The sequence below is a fragment of the Drosophila erecta genome, unplaced genomic scaffold, assembly GCF_003286155.1.
Source record: "Drosophila erecta strain 14021-0224.00,06,07 unplaced genomic scaffold, DereRS2 tig00000000-arrow-pilon, whole genome shotgun sequence".
Taxonomy (NCBI): Eukaryota; Metazoa; Arthropoda; class Insecta; order Diptera; family Drosophilidae; genus Drosophila; species Drosophila erecta.
The window spans coordinates 3,212,656-3,232,085 of NW_020825194.1; the positions used below are offsets into that span (position 1 = coordinate 3,212,656).

The following is a 19,430-nucleotide window of genomic DNA, read 5'->3' on the forward strand; positions in this document are numbered from 1 at the left end:
CTCACCGTCGACTCCTGCATCAGAATTTCCTGGAACTTGCCGTTTAGTTGGCGGAATTTGTCCTGGAATTCCAGAGCAGTGGACTCAAACTCCTCGTCTTCGTCAGAAGGCAACTCTACGTCGTTCTCATGCATGCAATGATATCTAAAAAGTAAAACATGTTAGCAATGCGCTCACTTTTCCATCATGTTAAACAGCTTTCTACCTGATTAGCCTTTTTACAGCCTCATCCTTTGTGCGGAAAGGCTTCACGTAATCCGGCTTCAGACAGCTTTCCTGATCGACCTCCAGTTGGCGAACGAATCTGCGAAAAAAAGAAAAGTTAGTACGTAGCTCGATGGTGCATTGCTATATCTGCAATCCAGTTGGCCGCTTTTCGAGAAATCGGCATTGATCAACCAACTACTCACAAGGAGAGGCGTGCAATTTTGGGTTTCTGTGTTGGCATTTCGTCCATTTTGTTCGGCATATACAGCGGCAGACTCGGTATGGTCGGGAGGGATGGCACTAGACTTGCAATGGGTCCTGGCGCCACTCCCATGGCCATTGGCGGTGCTACTGGTGGCAGGATTGGAGTTGGTTGCTGCTGTAACTGCTGCTGCGGCTGCTGTTGGGGCTGCAATGGTGGCAGGGGCAACATGTTGTTCACTTGCATTGCAGAATTGCTAGTGTGGAGGTTGTTGCTATTGCTGTTGCTCAGCATATTTGTGGAGCTGGCGAAGATCAGTGGAGGTGGCCCGCTTTTGTTAAGCATTGGTGGCTGCTGATGTTGTGGTTGCTGCTGCTGCTGCTGTTGCTGGACAACCGGCAGCATATTCACTTTTTGTGGCAACATATTGATGCTTCCATTGGGTGGCTGTTGTTGCATTTGCTGGGGATTTTGCTGCTGCGGCTGGCTATTCGCTTTGTTCCTGTTAGGCGGTTCTTTGGGTTTTATTTGGAGTTGTGGGTGTTGCTCCTGCTGCGGCTTGGGTTGTGCCTGCTTTGGTTTGGCTCCGGCCTGTTGCAGCTGCTGCTGCTGTTGTTGCTGCTGCTGTTGCTGCTGCTGCTGCTGCTGCTGTTGTTGTTGTTGGTGTTGCATGGGGTAGATGTGTATCCTCTGTGTGATATTCTGCTGAGCATTGGGAGCAGTTGTGGCACCACCAGTGCTCGCTCCTGCAGGGGTAGAAGAGTGGTTGTTGGGCTGAACCACATTGGCCGGAACGATTGTCTTCAGTGGCTCAGGAACTGTTGATTGCAACTGTGACTGCTGCTGCTGCTGTTGCTGCACTGGTTGTGGCATCAGGCTAAAGCCTCCAGTTCCATTTGCTGTTGGCAACATACCCTCTGGAGTGGGCACCTCTTTGCCGGAGGCCAAAATCCGGTGCTGCTCTGCGAAGAGCCGCTGCAGTGCCAGATTTATCTCCGCATCCGTCATCGGTTTGTTGTAAGCGGCAATGGTCGCCGCATCAATTTCCGGGGAGACGGGCAAGAAAGTGGACTTATTCTGCAGCTTAATGGTGAGGAACTGGATCTGCATCTGGACCTGCTTGAAGATCTGTTGCATCTGGGGCGTAAGTTGGATCGTTTGCACTCGGGACACAGTATTTGGTTGCGGTTGTTGTTGCTTAGGAGCTTGCAACGGTTGCTGCTGCTGCGGCTGCAGCTGTTGTTGCTGCTGCGACTGCTGGGTTGGAAGTTGCTGCATTTGGAGTTGGCTGACAACAGACGCTACCGTTGGAGAAGGCATCGGGGCAGGTGTCGCCACTGTGGTTGCCGTCAAGCTGAAGCTCGTCCTCTGCTGCTGCTGCTGTTGCAATATAGCTGCCGCACCACTGGGTTGCTGCTGCTGCATGGGCACCGTAACGCCCACCAATTTGGTGCCACTCGTTGTCTGGAATGGCTGGATGCTGGCGCTCATCGTAGTTGTGGTAGTTGTTGTGCAACTGGAGCTGCCCACCACAATCATCTGCTTTCCACTGGCAACATTAGGCTGCACGATCTGCACCGGATTATTGTTGGGCTTTTGCGAAAGGGGATCCAGCTTTGGCATCGGCTTGACTACGCTGGCGTTTTTGAGATTGGCCAACTCGGAGGCATTGGTCGGCGTGGACTTAGGCTTCCTCACCGGCTTCTTTTTGACCACCGCTCCGCCACCGGCCCCACTAGTGGCTGCCTTAGCCGGCTCCAGTTTCGCTTTGCTTTGATCTATAATCGGCGCCACATTGGCCACCTGCTTGGTCACTGTCGTTAACGAAGTGGTGCTAGTGGTTGTGGTCAGCGTGCTGCTGGCCGTTGTGGTGATGGCCAGTCCGTTCGTGATTGGTTGGATGGGATGCACTATTTGCTGCTGCGGTGGCTGAGGTCGCAGTGGCATAGAAAGTGTCATCGAAGACGAGGTCGTCGCCACTTGCTGCTGTTGCTGCTGAGCCGGCAGTGGATTCACGTCGTTGAAATGAAGTTGCCCCAACTGCAGACATTGGGCCAGCTGCTGCGCATTGATACCCGCTGGAGCAATGAGCAACCGCTCTGTGGGACCAATCGAAGCCGCCGTCTGGCCCGCACTCATCGCCGTTATCTGATTCGTGACGCTGTTCAGGCAGAACAACTGCTGGGTGGTGGGATCGATGGGCGGCAGGGCAATGTACCGCTGCTGGCCATTGTTGGCCAGTTGTGGAGCCGGCGCCGGAGATGGAATCGGTACCGGCTGAGTGGGCAAGCTCACGGGCACAGTGACGGGTTGCAACTGAGGCTGTAGCTGCGCAGAAATCATAGGCTGCTGCTGAATGAGAACCTGTGAGTTCAGTGGTAGCGGCGGGAAGGATACGACTTCGTTCTGCTTGGCGGGCAGGTTGGCCGGTGGTTTCATCGTTGACATGGTAGTCGTGGTGCTAGTCATTCCAAGCATACTGCTGGCGGGATGTGCTCCCTGGCCAGTCAACTTTCTGTTGTTAGCCACTGCAAGGAAAGAAAACAATTATTGTATTTATAAATCTTTGCTCTTGTAATAAAGACAAATTTGTCAAAGATTGCTTTGCCTGAGTTTGACTTCACTCACCTTTAACTTCTATTTTGGGGGCGTTTGAAACCTTGGGTTGCTGCTGTTGCTGCTGCAGGATAGGCTGAGGCTGCGTTAGGGGCTGGGGTATTTGGATAACTTGCTGCTGCGGCTGCAACATCGGTGTTGTCTGTTTGTTGGGATCCACGCGCGTCGGCTCATTAATGATGGTCACATTGGGCAGAGCGCCTTTGAGCAGAGCCTGCAGGATGAGCTGCGATTGATGATCTTGGGGATTGTTCGGATCATGTCGCAGGATCAACCGCTCGCATTGCTCCGACACGGTGAGTGTGAGGCTTCCAGTTAGCTGAGGCACAAGAGCCGCAGCCGAGGCAGGGGATCCCACAGAAACCGATACATTGGCAGGCATTCCGGTTAACTGAGGTGGCAGAATTGTAGCTCCTCCGGCAGTTAGCGCAGGAGTGGGCGTTGAAACCGATGGCTGTGCAGCACTGGCTGCTGGCGACGGGGGAGTGGCCTGTGGTATGGCCACTAGCTGCATTTGCCGACCATCGCTGGAGAGCTTGAAGCCAGTGGAGTCCGAAGTAATCGTAGGCGCCACTGAAGGCGCTGCTGGCTGAAAGACCAACTGCGTTGATTGCGTGGCGGGGGCATGGCCTCCGGTTCCTGGTGTTCCGCCCATCACTGTGGCTCCCGGTGGCAGGATCGGCATTATCTGAATCTTGTTCTCCACCGCACTGCTCACCGGCAAGGTGGATTGATGATGATTATGCACCTGTGAGATCTGAATATTGCCAATCTGACTTGGCACTGCCGTCGGAGTTCCGTGGGTCAGCATTAGGGTGGAATTGCTGCTACTTGTCACTGGCGTGGGCGTAGTCAGGGTGATGGTGTTTACTGTGGTGGGTTGACTGTTGTTTAGGATGGTACTAGTGCTGCTGCTGATCGTGGTGGTGGTGCCACTGCTGGAGGAGATCATATTGCTTGCGCTGCTGGTCACGTCAGGTTTCTTGGCATTCCTTCGTACCGCGGGCTTCCTTCTTGGCTTTACAACAACTGTAGTGGACACCGGGTTCGAGGTTGGTGCAGGAGTTTGTGTCACAACTGGTGCCGGCGCAACCTGCGGCTGCAGTGTCATGCTAGGCAGGCTAATGTTTATGGTGGGTGTGGCAGTGGTCGCCTTTGCCGCCGCTGCAGCAGCAGCCGCCTGTTGTGCCAAATGTTGCTGCGCCTGCTTCTGGATTTCCTCTGCTGTGGGCAACCGAGGCGTGGATAAACCAAATGGCGGCACCGCTGCCTCGGCACTTGGATCGATCTTGATGAGGATATTTGGTATTTCGGTGGCTGATTCGTTTCCCGCCGCCTGAGATCCCGTCGAAGACTGGGGCTGCGGCGCGGGAATGGTCAAGGTAAAAGGCAGGCCATCGCTGCCGTTTTGGTTCGGTATGGAGATCATGATGTCGCCGCTGCTGGCCGCCGTCGCTGCTCCTGTGGGAGTCGCGTGGGCTTGAGCTGGCTCTGGTTCTGATGCTAGCCCTGTGTCTAGGCCCATTCCATAGTCCTCGTCGTCGTCATCGTCTCCCGTGATTCCGCAAAACTTCATCACATCGCCGAGATCGAGCTTTCCATTGCTACTTCGCTGGATCGTCGTTGGTGGTGGCGAGGGAGACTTGGCGCGTACAGTTGGCTGTGGCGCGGGCGTGGCGGCGATGGCTATCTTCTGAGGCGTCGGGGGTCTCACATCAGCGGGTGCAACTGTCGGAGAGGCTGCTGGCGGAGTTGGAGCCGGAGGTTGCTTCTTTTTGCGGGGTCGCGGCTTCTTTTTGGGCTCCGGGACAGTTGTCGCCTGGACAGATTGCTGGGCCTGCTGCACCTGGGACTGTGTTTGCTGCAGTTGATGCTGCAACTGCTGAATCTGCGCCTGCTGCTGTTGTTGCTGCTGCTGTTGCAACTGAATGGTCGCCATCGCAGCCTGTTGTTGTTGCTGCATCATGGGCACTGGCGTGGGCTGACGCAATGGCTCCGGGGTAACGGCCAGCGGCACATGTGCCGGCGAGGATTGTGTGAAGAGCTCTGTCGTGCTGGTAGCTCCACCACTATTCGTTCCTGGAGCCTGTGGCGCCTGAAAAGCGTTGGCTATTTGCTGGATATGCGCCCCATTCAGCTGATTCAGATTGATGGTGGCTCCACCCAAGCTCTGTTGCAGATGAGCTGGCAGTTGCGATATGGCGGTGAGGCCGTTGGGCATCTGAATTTGGGCCGCAGCCAGCTGCAAGTTTTGCAGCTGGGCGGCCACACTCTGACCAAGGAGCTGGGTGTTCAACGTGGCCGTCGTGGCAAACGGCTGAGATCGTGGCGCCTGCGCCTGGGCCTGGGCCTGTGCCTGTGCTAGAGCCGCATGCAGACCCGTGAGCTGCGTGCCAGACTTGATGGCGCTCTGGAACTGACCCGCCGCCGTCTGATGGATGAGGTTCGCCTGCGAGGACACAATGAAGGTGGGCGCGGCAGCCAGCTGCATTGTCGCTCCATTGGTGCCCACTATCCGCAGCAGTTGTTGTTGTGCCGGCTGCGTCTGCAGTTGTGGTTGCCCGCGGGCATTTTGCTGGATGACCAGGGACGGTGTGGTCGTCAGCTGGGGCGTAGGTGGACGCAGAATCAGCTGCACGCCCTGCGGATTCTGCTGTACCAGCACGGGCATCTGGTTAAGGAGCAACTGCTGCGGCTGGTTGGTGGTGGCAGGTAGCAGGATCTGTTGCTGTTGGGTGGGATTGTTGGCCTGGCCAGTTTGCTGCGCCGTCTGCGAGATCTGTGCTCCGCCGTTCGTACCCTTCTTCTGCTGCTGAAGCTCCTGTTGCGGCTTGGGCAGAATCTGCTGCGGTGCCTTGCCGGTCTTGCCGGTAGACATTCCCGTGACTCCGGCATTGCTAACGAATCGATGCTGCTGCTGCTGGACAGGCTGTGGCTGCTGCTGTTGCTGCTGCTGGATGGGCTGCTGTTGTTGGGGAGTGGTGGCTATGAGCTGGCCCTGCGGTCCCTGGATGAACTGAAAGACCTGCTGCGCCTGCTGCTGCTGCTGCGGCTGCTGGGAGATGGTGAACTGCTGGGGCAGCATCTGCATTTGTTGGGGCTGCGGGGTTGGAGGCTTAATCGCCGCCGCTGCAATGGCGCCGCTGGGACTCGGGATGGGACTGTCCGCTATCAGGGGACTGCTGCTCTGGTAGTGCTGGAACTGCTGGTGCTGCTGCTGCTGCCCCTTCTGACCCTTCGTCGGACCTTTGGCGCTGCTGCTGACCACACTGCCGGCCGTGGCGAACGAGGTGGGCGTGCTGATGGCGGTGGCATTGAACTGTCCATAGCCTCCGCCGCCGGCTGCCACCGCAGTCGCACTGCTGATCGAGGTGGGTGCAACGGCGCTGCTGAAGATCTGGTGTCCCAGCTGTTGCTGTTGTTGTTGCTGCTGCTGGGTTGCCCGCTTTGTGCCCTTCTGTAATGAATAATCGGAAAGAATAGCGAATTCATAAGCAATTTGATATTATGATATCGGCGTATACTTAATGCGATCTGTGGAAGATCTACATACCTTATTGAGCTGGATATTATTCGATCCCACCAGAGTGGCATTCAGCTCGTTCCCGATGGCATTTCCGTGCAGCGTGACTCCAATACCTACTCCGGAACTGCTCCCGGCTCCTACACCGGCACTCAGACCGGCTCCAGTTCCTCCGGCGGCGGTGGCTATGAGGCCACCACTGGTCACGCCGATGACCGTCGTGGCAGCGGCCGGCGATTGTGAGGGGCTCGGCTGGAAGACGACTGTTCCAGCATTGGGACTGCCATTGGTGAACTGGTGGATGGACTGTCTCCTGCCAGGCGTCGCCGCCTTGCGCTCCTAAAAGAGGAAATGAATTGAACAAAATGAATTTTAGATTCTGCTCAATATGTATTATATTTCCCTATATTTAAAGATCGAGATTAAAGATTAAATTTCGAGATATTTGGTCCTTTCTCGCCGAGATCAACTTACGTGTTCCTGGGGATTGCTGTTGGCGTTTACTTGGCTGCCACCGGCTACGAGCACCACATCCTGTGGGAACGGCGAGAGCGATGGCGATGGTTGCAGACGAGGGCTAGCTGAGATCGATGGCGATGGACTGGGCGTCAGAAACGGACCCGGAGGAGACAATATTCCTGGAAACGGAACAAAGCGAAAGCGCCAGGGCGAAATTAATATTTGCTTACAAAATCAGGCGCAAAGTTGACCCAAATATAGACCCAAGTATATACATATACACTGAGTGTGTGTAAATGTGTGCATATCTGGAGCTGCAATCGTTTTTTGGTACGTGACCAAAGTGGCAACTGTCCTCGGCTTCCCCAAGTATCTTTCGCAGATAGCACTGCCAACCGGCGGCGGCGCATCTCCCATAATTGTCCGCCATTTCGCAAAGTTGTTTACTCTACCCCACTGGCCCCACTTCTGGCCCCTTTGTGCATACAAAAGCGAGAACTTAGCACATTTTCAAACACCAGCTGAGAGCTGGGAGCCACTCCACATCGCTTTGCTTACACACAGCGACACACGAGGCGAAGACAGATACAATTTGGCTTGGGTTTTGGGCCAGAACCAGTTTCATTTCGAGAGTTCTTTGCACTTCTTCGGCTCGAGTATCTTTCCCACTCTTCTTTTGTTCGATTTTTGGGCATTCAGAGGTGCTGGGAGTAGTGGTCCGCTTTCAGCTTTCAAAATATTGGCCAAAGGCATGGGCAATCTCGACAGGCATTTAATTCAATTGGGAGCTCGCTTTCAGAAAAACCCGAGGCGTTGATGGGAAGGCGTGGAGCGAATCGAGCTTAGAGTGAGTTAATCCACCGGATATGGGCTATGGGCTATGGGCTATGGGATCCTTATGGCTTTGCTAACCCATTTGAATTTATTAAATTATTTCTTTTGTCCAGGGCGTACCGTATGGTTCAATAATTCGTTACTTTATCCAAGTAAATTGTATTAAGCCCTTCCTTCTCGAAGCTTCGTTTGGAGCTTCCCAGGAATAATTTGCATATATTGCCGCAGCTGGATGTCGACAAGTGAGGGAGGAAACGAGGATGTGGGAGCAGGCAGCAGATGCAAGTGAAGGGCTCCAGAAACGAGAATCAAAAGGGAATATAATACTCGAACATGATTATCCTGCCTTCAAGTTGCGTGCGATAATACCCTTTTTTAAAAATCGATTTTAAAGTAGACCCAAATCGATCGGGTTCGAAAAAAACTTATTTCGACTTTACGTAACAGTTTTGAAGTAACCGTTCTTAGATAAATTAAATGAATTTCCATATTTCAAACGAGTAAAAAGGGCTATGGTTCCGAACTACATAATGCATGATCCATCTTCTATATCCTCTAAAAGAGTATGGAAAGACAACGAGGAGGATAAGCGAGCATAAGCATGCATCAAAATCGACATCTTCGTCTGGTTGTCGGCAACTGAAAGGCTTTGGAGGTGGAAAAGGAAGGTGCCTTCGATGGATGGGAATGGGGCGGAGCTGGGCTCCAGTGTTTCGAAGTCTGCTGCCGACGCAGCATCATTATCGACAGCAAAACTAAATGCAAAAGAATTTAACAAGCGCCTCCTGCATCTGCCTATACAGCGGAGGGCACCTCCTCCTCCTCCACCTCTTGCTCCTTCTGCTCCTTGCCTTTTGAATGCTCCCCGCTGGCAGCAGTCGTTGCCATTCAATCCTCATCACAAGATGGCCAGAAGCCCGGGGAGGGATTGTGTTGGCCGTGATATATTCCTGGCAACGAGTAATGCGAGTCTGCTGCCTTTTGTTGTGTGTGCTGCTCGTTGGATGCTTGTTGCCTGGACGATGTTTGCTTGCAGCCACCAAAGGATTGGCATCGGCATTGGATATGGCACACAAGTCCAAATCAAGAGCAACAGCGCCATACGAGTGTGTGCACATGTGCTCAGCTTCACAACTGAATTGCGGAATCGCGGATAATCCCTTGTTCAGCTTGACTCGCCTTTGACGCTTTTGTCGCAGCGTTCTCATTTCAATTATGTAATTACTGAAACATACGCGTACTTAAATGGGAGAACACAACCTTTTATAGCCCCATTTAAGTTGGGATTATTATTAGAAACTACTCGATATGTGGATTGAAGCCCACAATATGTATTATAGGAATAGGGCTATATATATTTAGGGCAGTTACAATGTTTGGAGGTCAGGACATGTAGATGACCGCATTCAAAGTGAATCCACTTCCCTATTAGTTCGGGATTCTTACCATAAATGATTGACCAAAATAATTGAGTTACGCGATATCATAGTAAGTCATAAGAGCATAATCAATGTATCTACATCATCCAACGGCTGTATGATAACGGTGGCTTCGAGGGCCAGCCAGCGATATCTTTCGCACGACAACTCCCTTTTCCGCAGTCTTTAATTAAACAGTTAGCAGGCGGCGGAAGCGAGACGGCGGAGACTTCGTAATTTCACACAAAGGCAGACCACAAACGCAACTAACAGGCGGCTGCGATGGGTGGCCAGTGGGCGAAAAAAAGGAATGAAAGAGAAACTAAAGGATAAATTGACAAGCAGATACACACCAGCACACACACACACGAACAACCGACGCAGCAGACTCATAGATACGCCAAACTTTTTGCCAGGCGAACCACAGATGAGCGCACTTTTGGCTGCCGCCTGACATGGCGAAAATGGTCGAAATGGTAGTATGGATGCATGGATGGATGCTGGATAGATAGATAGATGGAAACTGTGCAAGCTGGGCGGACTAACGTGGCGGGGGGTGGACTCCCCACACCCCACACCCCATCCCCCACTGCCCACTCCCAACTCCCGACTGCCTGTCGACCATTTACTTGAGTGTCTGGGCGCAAAACAGAGGCAGCAGCAATGGCAACAGCAACATCAACGTTCTGAGGACGCCTTTGAGGGAGAACTACACTGGGCGAAATAGCTGGTAGAATTCATAAGGACATCTTCGAATGGATGTCCTATTCCATAATGGAAAAGGATATCACCCATAAATGGACATAATCTTCTTTGAACAGGATTATAACTTATCCTTTGTTATATTATTATTTCAAGTAACTTACGAAGATGAACTACATACTCTAATCAGAAAATAGTTCTATATTCACATCCACCCTTGTTTCCTACCCCCATTTCCTTCAGTGCATCTAGATTCTCAGCCAGAGCCGCGTAATATTTTGCATTTTGTGCCCGGGCAGAACCAAGCGGCTGTTGGTCGCGACTCGTCGCGAGATGAATCCTATTTACAAGGCACAATTCTGACTGAGTGCACACACATTCAGGGTTTGGGGTTCGGGGTTCGGGGTTCTCAAGGAGGCGGGGGTGGGGCAAGAGGAGGAGGGGTGCGGGCCAGGAGGCAGCTTGTCAAAGTCAGTAAAATTTTAGTCGCTTTGAACGACAGACGTAACTGCAGCACAAGTACAAGAAAAACGGAGTGGAGGAAGGCATCTGGAAAAAACTGTGAACTGAAAGGTAGTGGCAAAGTGTTTCTGCTGTTTTCCCTCTGTGCAACTGTAGTGGCATGACCCCCTTGCCGCCCCCACTTCCCGCAAGGAAAATATATTTTCTAGTGCGCCTTGGAGGTAATTCGGGTTGTTAAGCTGCCTTTGCCAGCAGCAAAGCAGAGAGCCAGATCTAATTGATTAAATGTGTACAACAAAAAAGGTAACAGTCACTGGCAAAATAATTGGATATTTCTATTTATGTGTTTTTGTTTTAATGGAAAAATCACATCCAAAAAATATTTAGATTTTAATGACCACAATAGACACCACTAAATCACAAACACCAAGCTTAATATATAGAATATTAACATGTTTTTCTTATCCCGCTGTATGCTGATATTTAACACACATTTAACCCAATCAATAAATATAATTTTCGAGTATTTAGCACACACAATCTGTATCGGCCAAGCATAAATCACTAGAGAAACAAGAAATTCCCAATGAATATGAGTCGCATTGGCGAACTTTTTGCCAAATCATGCGTTAATGGGTTTATCCGCATTATAACCCAGCGGAGTCACCAGATCCGAGCACTCAGCTTCCAGTCCATCCCCAAAGCAGCATACAATATTTTTCGCTCCAGTAAATTTCATTTTACCGAGCTATGGCGAATGCAAAAAAGAAAAGAAAAATGTATATTTATATGCGGAGCTCAGACTGCGACTATGAGTCTGGTGTGGAACTGCGACTCCCAATCCTCGCATCCCAGGACACTTTGGAGCGACCTCCTCCGTTTCGGGAGGAGGAGAAGAGGGAAAGCCACCTTATGCTTTCGCATATTTTATGTGGCGGTAAGTGTGTGCTTGTGCTCGTGTCTGTATCTCAGCCTTTGTTGTTTCATTTATTCGGTTGACTGGCATGACCTCAGTACGGCGACTCCTTGCCACATTGTGCCACCCCATTCCCTACGAGCCCGCTCCATTCCTGCCCCTTCCGCAACAACAACTGCTAAGTAGAAGCTGCAGCAAGAGGCGCCGCCATCGTCGTTTTGAAATTTTCATCCTGCGACTCTTTTCCAATTGTTGGTCTTCTTACTTTTACCCTTTTAGCGGACTTTACGCCTGCAGTCAGAGGTCTTGAGCACAGCGGGGCATTCCTTTTAATCGCCCTGAAATTATGCACTCTTGACTAAGCCCAAGATGATTATTAATAAGAATAATTGCAGGACAACCGAAAGGGTTCCATGAATGCTGAATAGGTTTAGTACAAGTAAAGATATCAACGTTTTTAAGGATAAAGTTACCTGCTAATTGTTATTTCTTATGTTTGTGTTCTCACATTATATCTTGTGAAAGAAATTACAAAAGAATTAATCTTGCCCCTGATCAAAGGTTACCCAAAATCACACGCAATTATTTCCAGACGATAATGGCCTTGTATTTTCATTCCGTCAATACAAGGGTATTTCACATATCGGTCTTGCAATCAATTGTTTTCGGATTGTTGCTGCTGATTCAGCTTGTGGATGGCTGATTTCGCAGCCACAACTTCTCCTACTGAGTTTATTTTTATTTTTTCTGCTCCTGGTTCCCTGCATCTGCCTCTCGGCTCGTTCTATTGTCACATTTTGTAACAATGGCAGCCGTGCCCGCGATTCGGACTCAGAAAAAGGAGCCGAGTAAGCGACTGCAGGAGCAACATCATCATCGCCACCAAGCTGATCATCATCATCGTCGGGAAAAAACAACAGCAACAACCAAAAGGAGGAAGAGGAGGAGGAGGAGTTAGGTGGTCCATCCCAATGGAGGATGGCTCGCTTTAGCTTCGCCGTATGAACTGTTGATGGTGTTATGGCGATATGTCGCCGACTACGGACTCGCCATCCTCGGGACTCCGGGCTCCGGGCTCCGGGCTCCTCGCCTCCTCCTCCATTAGTCGCACGCGTTTATAAGTAGAAGCATAAAAAAATGTTTGTGCAGAGTAGGAAGGAAAAACAATGCTCTGGCAGGACAGGATGAGAATAAGACAAGGCATGCTGCAAATACACAGTACACAATGAAAAATATCCTAACAATGGGCATTTGGAAATTGAAGGGGTTTTTTATTTCATCTCCAGTTCCTGAGGGTTAAATCTGTATTATCCTCTACGATAAAGCAAATCATTTAAAGAGCGGCAAAATTAAGTTTATGACAGGCCACCTTAACACGATTTAGTTAGAAATAGTAATGAATGCAATTGAAGTATTCATATTTTTATTTTCTGTGTATAGGGAGGACAGTGTGACAAAAGCGGGATTGGGTGGGTCTGGAGGATTGGCTGGCCGTCTCCTAGTGGAGCGGATGAAAATGAAATAAAAATCGATAAGTAGAGGCACGTTTGAGTGCCCACCACCCGGCTCACGTACACACGAGGTGGATGAGGATGTGGATGAGGATGCGGATGGTGGACAGACGATGTGATTCCGCTAGATGCCTCGTGTGTATACTTTGTGTATTGTTTGGCAAATTCTTGGAAACGTGCTGGTCCCCAGAAACTCGTCCTATTTCGTATCGCTCCTACTCGGGAGTTATATATACTCGTACTTTGTGTTATTTTCCACGTCTGCCTTCTTTCAGACTCACCCTATTTTGCGCAATTAGATGTCATTTAATGCTTGATAATTCGCCTAATGACAGGAACAACAACATTTTCACAACTGCAATTTAAATTGCGTCTGGCCGAGAGTAAAGGTCAAGTTTCGCATTATTTTTCCCAGTCTTTTGTGACTTTGTTAGAGCAGCCAAATTGAAAATTAATTATAGATGCGCCATTTAAACGGCGGTGAATAGGTATTTCAGCAAAACCTTTCATCTTAACCTATTAATAATTAAGTTGATTTGGGTTTATTCCGCAGCAAAGCATCAAACCATTAACTTAATGCTTTCACAACATTATCACAATCAATAAATAAAGTTCTTCAACCTAGCTAAGATAAAAAGTGTCAAATTAGTTGTCGAACCGTCTGCCAATGACTTTATTCAATGAAAGTGAATTACAAGTGAACAGACAATACAAAAGTTGTGAAAATACGCTCAATTGACGACGCTCCAAGTGCCTGTCAAGGCTCCAATTAGTTAAATGGAGTTGTTATCGCCTAAATTGATCCACAATTCAACCTATGGTCATAGTGCCACAATTGCGGATAATGCAGCCGGGCATTAAATATTCATTTCATGACAGCCAAGTAATAAATGCGAGTGACAGAATCAATCAATACCAGTGCTCCCATATCGATTAGGCGACGTCGGGTCCAATTGGGCCACCAAGTTATCATGGATCATGGGTTACGGAGCCAAGGTAACCGCCGTTAGCCAAACCAGTTCCCCATTCTGCGGGTAAAAAGTTGTAAATTAATTGTTTGCACCATTGAACAGGTTTTCCTTCGAGTAAGTTATCCGCCAAAATCATTAACACATCTTGTGGAATCGTTGGCTTTGCCACCACTTTGTGTGGTTGCCGTGGTTTGGCGGGCGTTTGCTGTGGTTAAAGCCACAGCTCTGATGTCAGGACCTGCCCGACTCGTCAAAGCAAAGTCAAACCGCAGCTTATAAGCGGTATGTTGGGTTTGTACTTGTGCGGCTATGGCCAATTGAAAATACATTATTCAGGTCTCAAATGAACAATTCCGGCAACTGTTCCTGCCACCGTAAAACCAAATCGCACAGCTTACACCACACGCTCCTCAAGTTCCAGCCCCGACTCACATGTCATCCGATTTCGTTGTGTCCCAAATAAAGGCAATCCGGGCAATCTCAAACCGTCTTAGCCAGAGGCATATAATAGCCTCAGTCATAGCCACGGCAACAAAGCCAACACACGCACCCCCAGGCGACGGCAAATGTATCTAATGGATACCAGGACAGGCCAGACAGCTGCAGGCAGGCACTTATTCAGGTACAGTGGAGCCTCTTTGAAGAGATTTCTTAAGCAACCTTAAGTGCTTTACATTACTTTGCTTTTCAAACCAAATTAGATTTACTATTCAGTTGAATAACCCAAATAGTTATATGTCTCAGGTGAAGCCCAGTTTTTGCCTTTTATTTATATTCCACAGAATTCGTAGATTACTAAGTTTGGGAATGAATCCCCTTCTGCAATTTGACTACCCTCCAGCACGGATTAATTAGAATTATATCCATACTTCCTTTGCTACACCCACACCTATCGCTTCAATTAGCGCGCGCCCACTGTGGCCCAAAGTATCTAATGGTTACCTATTGGCCGGGCCAAGGCGAAGGGCCACCGAAACAGCCAAGAAAAGGTGCCACCACAATCTGTGTATCCGCATCTGTATCGGTATTTTTCCCTGCCAGTCTGTTTGTGTGGGTGACGAGTACATCAAAATGTGTTTAGGTGTGTGTCTGTGTGTGTGCGTGTGTGTGAGTGAGTGCCCACCAACGAAGAAGAAACAAAAAAAAATTGTATCTATATCCTATTTGTTGGGGGTTAAAAGGGGGGTACATGACGATGGTTTTTATAGGGTCACACGAGCGCGCATTTCTTCACAAATTGACGTTGTTCTTGCTGCTGTTGTTGTTCCTGCTGCCGCGATGTTCTCTGTTGCTTGATGGCAATGTAAGTGTGTGTATCTGTGTGTTTTGTTATATTGACGTATCTGAGCCTCAAGACGTGCGCTTTACACTTCTGCGCCCCAAAAATGCCCCAACAATAACAACATACAGAAAAAAAAACACGCTACAGTGAAATTACAAACTGAAACGCGCAGGTCTAATAATCATTTATATTTATGATATCAATATGGGACGTAAATAAAATGAATCAATTGCTGCCGACTGAACATTTCAATTTCATAAATATTCTTTTGATATGCCACTATCAAATACAAATGTTTTGGCACATGAAACGTTTTTGATATTATTTCTGATCTGATTTAATATGATAATGTCATATTATTAGTTTAATTGTGTCACATAAAGTTTTCTTTAAGTGCATCAGGAGGCCAAACATCATTTGCACGCGTGCTCTTTCCGCTCTTTCCGCTCGAGAAAAGTGAGAGAGCGAGGGGGCGGTGGACGTGAAGGGGGCGGGGTTATAGCCCACAGGCATCTTCGAGATACTCACTAAATATTTGCGGATAAATGGTGAAAATTTTGACTGCTTTTGCAATAGACTTGGTTGCGTTTTACGCCTCTGTTGTTTTTGGCCCATTAAATGCCAGGAGTAAAATTGGATTCTCTTCCCACTCTCCTTTCCTCACTGCCGTTTTACGGTTTGTTTTGCTTTTCGCCTTTCACTGCACTGAAGATGTGTGAGATGATGCACTTCACTTCACTTTTTGGCCTGGGTTCAATAAATTGCATTTGCATTTGCATTTGGCATGATGTGCATGTGACACACAGAAGTAACGGTTACGGCGGCAGGACAACAAGGACTACGACCACGGATACGGCCACATTCATCGCGAGCCCGGCACGTACGTGAGACTAGAAGCCCGACTCATTGCACTCGACATTTTTATATCCCGATGCGAATACGATATCCTGCCACTGCCACTGGCATTTGCTCTCCTTCAATTCAATACGCTGGCACGCTGCGCTCTTCGCGTCCTCCGCCACCTTGTTGCTGTTGTTGTTTCGCGCGCGAAGGCAAGAATGAGAATGAGAAAGAGAACGGAGAGTCTCCGACTCGAGACCGAAAAGGAAAAAAACAGAAAAACACAACAGAGCGCGCTGTGGTCACACTGGAAAAATACCATAATAATGGAAGAGCGGGAGAGAGCGAGAGTGCAGAAAAATCGAAACTGTGGGTGGAGGGACCAAGGAGCAGTCGTGAGGGGTGGGGGCAGAGCCTTTTGCAAGACGTGTGCGGTGCACCAAACACGTAAAATCACTTAGGCATCCCAGCGACATTAGGCCCCCAGAGAGAGAGAGAGAGAGAGAGAGAGTAAGAGGGAAGAGAGAGAGCGCCAGAGCGGAACGAAGTGCAAAGGACCAAGTCCAAAGTCGGCGTTGCCAGATGCAAGAGGCTGAGCTGGCTCTTATTGATAACAGGTGGTAGCACTGTTTGAGTGATAAGGGTCAGGCAAATATGCATTAGTCAACAAATCAAGCAGTGTTAACAAAAATACAAAATGTCTAAACGGTGTTCTTAGTTAGTTATGTGTATCCTGATGAGTAGAGGATTTTTATAACAGTTTACAAACTAAAAACTTATTTTAGTTTTATTACCTTCATAGTGTCATAAAAAATGTTCCGCTTTATATGTATATTATTCCGATCATATTAAAAACCTCCTTCCAATCGGTTCAATTCCTTACAATCTCTTCGTCTTTCCTACGCCTTCAAAAGTTCAACAACATTAACAGCGCCACCTGACGGTTAGTTTTCGAGTATATCCGTTATGAGCCGTAATCATCAAATAAAACGGTAAGCCGACAAAAAGTGGAAATAAAACTACTTAATCTCACTCTCTCAGCACGTGAGACCCAAAAGAGAGCGCTAGATTTTGGGGCTCTCTCACGTCACGCGCAGCCACCACCAAACAATAACAACAAATAACGGTAACGACAGGGAGCACATCAAAAAGCAACCCTCGAATTTGTGTACAGCAATAACAAAAACAAGCGGCGCTCCGCAGCTCGTGAATCAAAATATGGATATGGATTATAATGCGAGAGTAAAAATGGGGCACCACACACACTCACACTGTCTGTGTATAGACATCAAGCGATATAATCGACAAGAAGGATGAAATATTACACGTTTCTCCTGCCGACAATTTTGTTTTCCGCCGTCTTGGGCTCGCAAAGGTTTATGGCCAATTTTACAGTTGCCGACAGCAATTTGCATTCACAAACACACGGACACAAAGGCAAATCAATTGGCAGAAACCTGTTACAAAGGCCAAAAAGAAGAAGAAAATGAACCAGGCTGTCTAGCCATCTCACTCCCACACCCACGCACTGCATTCGACGCGGTGTACACACAACACAATTGAGTGGCATTCAATCACAACACAATTAGCATGCATGTGTTGGTTGCTTGTGGTCAAAACTCTCACGCACTGGATAAACCAGATAACGTATCTCAATAAAGTCAATAAATAAATAGGCGTGAAGTAGAAAAAAGTTACATACTACAACGCAAAAGCAATAGTAATAAAAACCAAACACATTTTTCAATCGAGAAGAATTCGGGGGTTTTTTCTAGTCATGAATGATGCGGCAAAAAGCATTGATGACATTGCAACTTACTAAGGTGCACAAGTCTAGTATAAATTTGTTGATTATCACAAATTATATTACAATTTGATTTCCTTTCGGAAAAATTCCACTTTATGTATCCAATGATGCCTGAATATCTTGAAATAAATTTATAAAACTATTTATAAAAACTAAAAATATTAGTTCCCATACTGATGTTTTCTTTCATAAGCATTCCAAAGAGTTATGGCTTAGTGTTTGGTTTGCCATCGATACGCAATATTCGGAATCTGGATGAACCATGTTTGTATTTCCTACGAATGCCATGGGCAAACAATGGACTAAAATGGAGGATATGATCCACTCAACAAAAGCAAAATTTGCTTGGTCCTGGTCCATAATGAAACTAGGTATGAAACTAGCCAAACTGGAGCAGGAATATCTGCCAGGTGCCGAACCGTTTTGGGCTTGTTATTTTTGCATATCTATCCGGCAACAGGAATGTAATTGAGTTAATAACAGACGAGCGAAATGCCCGGGAATCAGTAGAACCCAATCTTCTTTTTTTTTAGTTGCCTTTTGTTGATTTTGGCTTTTGGCAGCAGTTTTGCATTCATTTACCGAACATACTTTTAGCCGGCTGCGTTTGCAGTGTTTTGGCAACACAAAATTGTCTGGAGGGGGAAAGATGCAATGTTTATTGAATTGAAATGGTTAAAACATCTCTCGAATCGATTTTTCCATAACGAGGTAATTTGCCAGCTAAAATGGCTGAGCAATGCATCTTTTAATAAATATTTAATTGTGCAGGTTGTTTATGTCAGCTAACATAAACTCTCTAATTCAACTATTCAGCTATTTTACAAATATTTCTGCTAATCATTAAGGTCCCAGGTTACATATACTTTAGTAATTGTTTTTACCATCTTTTAATTGCATTTCCAGATATTTCGAGATATCATTTGATGGTCATTAGGCGATTTATTTACCTGAAACGACAAAAGTAGGAAAATTTTGATTAGCACAGTGAATAGGCCATAATAAACTTGTAGTTCAATTAACGTATTTCTAAATCTATGATGGACATTATTAATTATGCTTTTCGTGTTAATCAAATCATTAAGGTGATATAACGAGCGGTAAAGAACGGATCGGATGTCACATTCTACAAGTTTTAAGTTGATATCTAATGATCCAATGATAATTATTACGATAATACTAGCCCACATACGCATCATTTGTAGTCCACTTAATAGAAACACCACATTATCAGAACCCATGTTAAACGCACAATTATGGACGCTAAAAGCTGCATCGAAATCAAGATTGAGATTCGTGCTGATTTGCCTGCCTCGATTGTGAACCGAAATGGCTGTGAAATTGAGATTTCCTACTTAAGCGCAATTAAAATTAACTTCAAATGAAATCGTTAAAATTGACGGGCATTAGGGGAATGGCCGCGCCAACGGGAGCGGTTCGGTTGACCGGCAAAACTCCATCCCGGCATCGCCATAAAGGCAAGGGTCTCTGTTCTGGTTTTGTGGCATCGCCGGGATCCCAGCTCCCAGCTCCGAGATTCCCGCCCAGACAGCCTCGTTATTGCCCTCCACAACCACCCTACTTCTTCATTTGCTGGGCGGCGTTGAATGCGCCGCAATCAATTTGTCGACTAATTGACATACATCAGAGCACTGAAGTGTGCTTAAAGCGCAATGGGAA

The 19,430-nt window shown here is 47.9% G+C and overlaps 1 protein-coding gene across 2 annotated transcripts in view; it reads right to left on the bottom strand.

The window, feature by feature from the left end:
- LOC6555015 (mucin-17) overlaps positions 1-19,430 on the bottom strand; it is a 44,444-nt gene that overhangs the window by 4,277 nt on the left and 20,737 nt on the right. The window contains exons 1-7 of one of the 2 annotated variants that reach the window (XM_026979174.1): positions 15,632-16,197; positions 7,023-7,186; positions 6,579-6,887; positions 3,038-6,482; positions 411-2,937; positions 206-304; positions 6-144 (exon numbers count right to left, since the gene is read on the bottom strand). In XM_026979174.1, the coding sequence (XP_026834975.1) occupies positions 6-144; positions 206-304; positions 411-2,937; positions 3,038-6,116 (5,844 nt within the window). In that variant the 5' untranslated portion in view covers positions 6,117-6,482; positions 6,579-6,887; positions 7,023-7,186; positions 15,632-16,197. Of the gene's footprint in view, positions 1-5; positions 145-205; positions 305-410; positions 2,938-3,037; positions 6,483-6,578; positions 6,888-7,022; positions 7,187-15,631; positions 16,198-19,430 lie in introns of those variants that run through there. The other variant, XM_001981361.3, reaches the window with a different exon arrangement.